Raw genomic sequence first — 7,648 nt, 5'->3', positions numbered from 1 at the left:
TTTCCGGTGGCCGTTTTCCCGTGTGCGCGCGGTGACTGTTGAATTTGTAATGTTTTTCTTTTCTCCACTTTCTTTTTGCAGTACCAAGAAAGTTGAAAAGCAGAGAAGGTGTTAGGGTGCTCCTTCATTACAATCGGTTGATTGTACAACAATATTATAACATTTTTAAATAAAATGTTCACGCATTCATATAAAAGGTAAATTTGTATTTGTTAATGTTTATGATTCTGACATAAAATAAACTGATAATAATAACATACAGGTATGTTCTGCAAATGATTTCAAATCGGCGCGATTTACGAAATCTATTTCGGAGGATTTATAACAAAAGAGTGAAACATTTGGCAGTAAAACGACGGCTATAAAGTAAAGGATGTGTTTTTAGCAGTTTCCATTTGATACATTTAATAATTTGATTTCAAATATACCTACAACAATAATTTGCAAATCGCACCGATTTGAAATCATTTGCAGAACATACCTGATAATAATAGATTGGCTCTAACGTAATTTGTTAGTTTTCAGCCGAGCTTCTCCTCCGATTCGTGGCGTGCGCCTTGGTGTTGTCACACAAAGGGGAGGGAAGGACCTACAGTTTTACGCTGACTCGGAACGGCGAATATATTTATGAGAAGCGGTTTTTTCATGTCAGAAATATACTCGGAGGTTTTCCCAGGGGCCTAAAATGCAAAGCATCTCACCATTTGTGCCCTCTTCGACCAGGGTTTCAGAATTGTAGCTTTTGTACGGTGCTAAAAGCTGATGCATCTCCATATAAAGAGGCCATTTAGAAGGTGCCCCACCCGATGGTCCGATTTCTTTCTTCTCCTTCCTGAATTGAAATATCGTGTGATAAAAAAAATCTTATTTAAATAATGGAGTCAAGTCTCACCTATATCTCGCCGTCAGATTGTGCATTTTCGTTTTTATTTCGCTTGGAGTGCACATAACCCCAAGCTCCTGCAACTCCAACGCCATCTTCTCCATGATGTGGCTGTTTTTGCGAACACCTCTCAGCTCATCAATTTTTGTTCTCCAAACATCTATAAGGAGACTTTCACTTCCTTCTCCCCATAAATTTCTTTTTTTGTAAAATTTCTTTTCCATTTTTAGTTGTTTATTAAAAACAAAATCGTCCAAACAAAATGACATATGAGTTATGGGACAATACTTTTTTCGATTATTATCGATAAAATTAGAGCCGACACAGATTTGTTCGTGATTTGGTTCTTGGTTTAAGATAAACTACGTACTTTCAACTTAATTTACTGAGAGACTTTACAAGGCGAAATTACTTAGTTTGTACTTAATTTATGCGTAAATTAAGATTGACCTCTAAATTACGCTAATGGGAACATAGTTTTATAGGGCATTCGCACGCGACGATTTTACAGGCAACAAAAGTTGAATACGAAGTTGAATGAGAAGTTGAAAGTGAAAAAGTTGCCTTCCCTATTCAGACGAGGCGATTTTCGATTCAACACGAATCGTTATTTACATTATTGAAAATGTATTTAAATCGCAAAATTTTATCAATTGGCATAAATTTGGTAAGCCAAGCGTTGGTAGAAGTGCTTTAGCGAAGAGTAAAAAATTAAAAAATAAAAATAAATATGTATACAGAACAGTGTTGGCATTTTTGGTACAATTGTACTTGTTTGAACAATTTCATTTACAATATACTTTCCTACTACGCAGTACTTTTTAGTAAAATCTTGTATTGAATACTAAAAATATATAGCTCTGAAAATTCACAGCAAGAAATTTTTTGTATTCTCTTTTGTTCGCCTGTTCGTATTTGCCTTTGTAAGTTTTGAAAAATGGCTTGAACGAACCAGTATAATATAGCCTAGGCAAATTTTTAAAGAAACTTTTCGATACTAAGTTTTATTAAAACAAAATGTCGAAGTCAGCTTCATATAGAAACAAAGTCTTCGTTAGTTATAAGAAGAGATTTTCTTAAATATAATACCTTTACGGCACTCACATATTGACAAGATTTTACTATTTATTTTATTATTCTTTAATTTTAATTATCTGTTTATAAAATATAATATATTCTTTAAGAAAAACTGTATAAACCCAAGATTAAATCTTTGCGAAACTTCCAAAAACCAAAATACTTTCGTAAAAATTTCGAGCTTTATTAATATTCTTTAGTTTTTAGCCCATTCAATTTTAGTATAATAAATATACATACTGACATACGATAAAAGAATCGGTGATCACATACCACGAGGCGAGAAAAATATATTTGCTTTTTGGAATTGGAAACGGAGCGAACCACACTCATCAGTACTGGCAAGAACGGAATTACAACCAAGTAATTAAAGTGGATTAAAAGCTTGTATTAAAAGCTGGCGACATTCGGGGAGTCGATACTCACCCCTCAGTGGAAATTACTAGAGGCAAAAGTTGCCGTCACATTCCTTCCGGCAAATCCCCAGCCATGTTGTTGCGTAGAATAAAGAAGTTGTGAGCATCAAATCGGGACTATTCATTTGACAGCAATTGAGTCACCATAAGCCGATAATACAAAATCATTACACGTAAGTCAGCCACTTTCTTGCCACCATCCATTGGAAACGAGCTATCCATTAACCGTAAATAAAGATTCCTGTTTGGACCGACAAACCAAGGTCAAGCAAATCATTGGCGACCAACTAAACGGGTGAAAAATAATAATTTTTCGTTGAACATAACCACACTTAAGCCGGCATACAATAACCGCGTGCTCAGCTGAGGGAAAATAGCAATTTCATCATCGAATCAATTTGATACATCATAAAATTATATTTAAGGAAAAATTTAAACCTTTTAGTCGTTTTCTCATTTTGTAGGTCGCAAAATTGTACGTCGGTGAACTATACATATTCGAGTTTATTAGATTTTTGATAAATTTTTCTTTTAGAAATTCTGCTATTATAAATCATCATTGAGATTGAATCAAATAATTATCTTTTGAATTCATAATCACTGTAAATCAATATCGTCCTCAGTCTTCACACGGCATGATTTAATTGATTTTTATTGGAGCTCGTTTTCAATCAAAATTTTTGGGGATATTTTGATTATTTAATTCCGCGGGGGTGAATGGTGATCGATCTGCGATGCGAACACCATTGATCAGCAGTCATAACCATTCTCGTTCAGTTCAGTTCGCCAATTCTGAAAAGCAAGTTAATTGAATATTTTAATCAAGTAACACCACACATCGACGGTCAAGATTTTTGAACTGATCATTTTTCTTTTCGTCTTTCGGTATAAGTTCAAGCTACGTAACCGATAACACGGTCAATATTAATTGAACCAAACTATTAATTTTCTTTATTTTTGTCATTTCTTTGGGTATTCATTCCCAATAATATTTGAAAATCGTATCAAATTAATCTCGTTTAACATTCTCAAACTGGTTGAATATTCTCAGTCTGATTTGGTCTTCCGGTAAATTCGGGGGTGGATAGTCTTGATCTTTGTTGCGTACCTTGTTGGCGACAGAAGGGACCGAAGGAGATACAGTTAATTCTCCCAAGTAATCAAGGCCTTCGCTGCATCCCGGGAGTAATCAACTTGGTCCATAAAAAAAATCGAGGTAGTGCGTTAAACGTCATTCTCAGCCCACGTTCGGTATAATATTAAACAAAATTTTGGACCGAAAATCACATGAGATATACAACCAATTGAGCGGGAATTTTTTGTTAAACTAATTAGATTGAAAGCAATATTCAAATAGTGATCGATTTATGCGGCATTATTTTTGAAAGTGGATATTCAAAACGACATACTCATAGAATAAAATAATAATAATAATAAATAATAAACTGAAGTAAATACTGTACTGATTTTAAATCGAGTACCATCATCTTATAACATAGACTTTAATAGCACGGACTTTACGTCTACCGTTGGCAGAATTTTTTAATAATCGGAATTTACAACTTGGTATTTGAGTCTTTGAACATGGAATTGTTTCCCATTCGCGGTCAACTTATTTGACAGACGAACAGCGACAGATCGAAGGGGAGATATATAACCTATATCCAGCGCCAGTTCAATGGACCGACAGTGAAATAGCCGCCCTCAATGGTAAAATATCTGCTTACGTTGGCCAACCATGGTTGATAAAATCACATGCCATACACCAAATGAATGAGTTGGAAATATGTGAGAGAGCATATCGGGAACTGAAGGCGAATGAGGTGTTAACACCTCGGGGTCGTCTTCATCAAATGATACATTATTGTTATCGAACCGCTCGGTTGAAGTTAAAACCCGAGTCGGCGTCACGCCAGGCAGATCTGATCGGAAAATATGAGTCGGAAATTCGTGAGCTTCGGATGTCTTCACCGAATACGGGAATCCCGACGTGCGATCCCCAATTAAGTTTGAACTCGACCTACCATGGTTTTGAGAATGAACGGGGAACGATGAGTTCAACTCAAAATACTGTTCCATCACAATATTTACCCTTATGGTCTGATTATGCATACTTCGCATAACTTCGCATAAATTTCAAACTGTCAGTTGAAGATCTGTTGAATGCATTTTGTATGTATTCCATTACTCAGAAATTAGCAGAACTTGTAAAAAATTAGCGATCTGTTGAGTTTAGATTTTGCCTCACGTTTTCTTAAGTGACATTTCAATTGCAGTGGTACCAATAGCAATATTTTTACAGAGATGCATGGAAAGCGTATTAGGGGAGTTCACGTACGGTAAGCGTGGAATTTTCAATATTTTCGAAAGCTTATATTTTGAAAAGTTTTTAACCAATTTTCAAAGTATGGATATGATTGAAAAAGTAATTAAAAGTCGTTTGATGTAATATTAAAATAAAACCTATTTTATTACAAATTTGTTTTTCTTAAAAAAGTACGTAACTAACTTTATTAAAATATATGCACAAGATAAGAAAGAGCATATACAAACCTTTAAATATATGAATTATAATAAAAAAATCGTTGGTAATATCACTAAAAATATTAAAATATGATAAGTTAAAAGAAAAAAAGCTCGGCAGGCGAACATTTGGAAGAAAATATCGTGTAATTTTTTATTAAAAATTTTTATTTTATATTAAAGTATCAATACAGTTGTTTTATTTCGCTGTTGGCAGTTGTCATTAAACCTATCTATATAATATTATATATCAAATGAAAGGTATTTTTATACTCTCTAGTAAATATAGCGTTTAATATATGTAATTAATTACGTATTTTGACAGATATTGTATTGAAAATTATGTCGAACTGCAAAAAACTTAATTTGGACTACAAACATACTCCATTAAAACCTCTTAAATGAATTTTTCTGTAAACAAATCTATTTACCTAAAGAAACCAACAATCAGCTGTTTTTGTTCACACACCGTGAATAACCCTATTGCTTCGATGTATAAGGTTGGTAGTACTGATAAATTTGGTTTTATGCGAAGCATAATCAGCCTTAAGTTTTATAAACTTGTGTTACGTTTAAAAAGTTGTGCGAAGTTATGCGAAGTATGCATAATCAGACCTTTAACCATACCAGATTCGATTCCAAACCAGAATATACCGACTTAGGTTCAGGCAACTGAACCACGGTATACCCTGACCACCAGTATCGTCAATTCAAATGCTCAACCAGCCGTTCTCAATTCAGTGTCAGGCGGAACGGAACCAACACCCTCATTACACCAACTGTCTGTAATGGTGTCTGAGTTGCTGAGAGCCCAAACACAGATGCAACAGCAAATGATCCGTGATCGGATTCAGTTGCAGACACAAAACGACCTGGAATTATACCTGGATACCACCCTCGGTGGATCCTCCGCATGGTTCTTTGGGTGGTCCTTCAACCTTACAAACTCATACGATCAATACCTAAAGTGGTCTTAGAACGTCACATATCCAAGAACCAATTAATCAACCATCTCATTTATATCCGAATTATTCGCTATCTGGTCTACCACAATCACGACCAAATCAAGCCACTATATTCGACGAATCTGCCCAAGCGGATGCAATGGATAGGAAATTCAGAGGCTTACCATCATGGATAGGACGTGCTCAATTCGATGGCGTTCATGTGAATGAAAAATTTCTATCGGTTGAAGATTATTTGGCTATTATTGGCTCATTTCGATATAAGATTGGAGTACCCAACCACGAATTGGTTACGCGTTTGGTGCCCACACTCACGGGGGCCGCTCGACAATGGTACTTCACCGAACTGAGAAACTTCGGAGATTATCAAGATTTTTGCACGAAACTTCGTGCTCGTTTCCTCAACAAACATACTCAGGCCCAAGTAATAATGTCATATGCACAGATTAAATTCGATCCACGTTCGCAAACACTGCTGAAACATATCGATGACTTGGCATTCCAATTGCAGGGTAATTCCTGTGGTTTGGATGAACGGGACCACCTCGATATCAACATTGGTACCTTATCCGATCATCTGCGTGAACTCGGCAATACATGATTCACCGGATGAGTCTTCACATTCGGAATATACCGCTTCGTTTCCTGGATCCGACTCCGATGATAGGGAATGTGCATACGTGAACAAGCAAAAGAAACCAATTAAAGCATCTCAGAAACGTAGGTATTCGAAACCAGTCGAGGATTATAAAAATGACAAAAATCCAAAGGGGAATGATACGAAAGTAGGAACTATCGTCGACCCATTTCTCGCTGTTGAGGGCGACGAAAATGTACGATGTGCAAAATGTCTCGTGTGGGGCCATCACTTCAAAAAGTGTCGAACCCAATCGAATTTGGTGATCTGCTACAAATGTACACGACCAGGGATTACGTCCGATCAATGCTCGTGTTCAAAAAACGCGTAAGGGAGTCGATTGGGAATAGTGGTCCATCGTACTCAGAGTCCACAACTTTATCTAAATCTCCAACAATCCGCACTCTACCGAAGTCCCTCTACAAATCGACAAATCTTCAGTCCCGAATTCCAATAATAATTCTACTCTGATTCTTAATGAATCTAATCAAATTCAAAGGGATGGCAAAGAACCATCAACTAAATGTTCTGAACGAACACTACCAATTACCAAACCTACTTCAACTCCAGTCCCTACTAACCAGCAAGACGCAGCCAATCAAGTTAACCAACCACGACTTCGCGATGTTTTCTTTATCTCAGAGAAATGTTTGTCATATAACATTCCGAACGATTGTCGCGATTATCTCATGGTTATGGTTAACAACCATTCTCATACGGTTTTACTGAATGGTGGAGCCGAAGTCACAGTCATTTCACAAACATTTTATGAGAAGTACAGATGCGGGCAGTTGCAACCTACCAAAACCTTCATTGGTCTTGCCGATAATTCGATTTCATTTAAGGCCATTGGTAAAGTGGATGTATTATATACGGTCGGTAGTCTTACCCGACTGGTGCCAACTCTTGTCGTACCTATGTCACTGAAACACCCAATTATGGGACGGACATTGTTTGAGGCCTTCTTTTTCGAACTGGTGCAGAACGAAGAGAAAGTTCAACGATTTTTAAAACATACAGCTAAAGGTGCCGTCATGAAACGCCAGTATCCAGTATCGCCATATGTGGCTGAACAAGTTCAAGCCAAATTGGATAAAATGCGTAGTCGCGACATCATTATGACCTTCGAAGATAGCCCTTGGCGGTC

The 7,648-nt window shown here is 36.4% G+C and overlaps 1 protein-coding gene across 2 annotated transcripts; it reads right to left on the bottom strand.

Moving 5' to 3' along the window:
* Window positions 1-6: 6 nt before the first annotated feature.
* LOC118750104 lies at window positions 7-1,171 on the bottom strand. Of its 2 annotated transcripts, XR_004994353.1 has the most exons (3): window positions 893-1,171; window positions 261-832; window positions 7-122 (listed from the first exon to the last, which is right to left on the bottom strand). XR_004994353.1 is itself a non-coding variant. In XM_036484841.1 (2 exons), the coding sequence occupies exons 1-2, from the start codon at window positions 1,150-1,152 to the stop codon at window positions 649-651; spliced, it is 444 nt and encodes a 147-aa protein (XP_036340734.1). In that variant the 5' UTR covers window positions 1,153-1,165; the 3' UTR covers window positions 186-648. The 2 variants fall into 2 exon arrangements, 1 of the variants encoding a protein (XP_036340734.1); XM_036484841.1 differs by lacking the exon at window positions 7-122 and having other exon boundaries at window positions 186-832; window positions 893-1,165.
* Between the last annotated feature and the right edge of the window lie 6,477 nt (window positions 1,172-7,648).

This window comes from Rhagoletis pomonella, unplaced genomic scaffold, assembly GCF_013731165.1.
Source record: "Rhagoletis pomonella isolate Grant_MI unplaced genomic scaffold, Rhpom_1.0 Rhpom_scaffold_00142, whole genome shotgun sequence".
In the NCBI taxonomy this organism is placed as follows: domain Eukaryota; kingdom Metazoa; phylum Arthropoda; class Insecta; order Diptera; family Tephritidae; genus Rhagoletis; species Rhagoletis pomonella.
The sequence above is the reverse complement of the archived record's forward strand: the minus strand, read 5'-3'. Positions and strand labels throughout refer to the sequence as shown.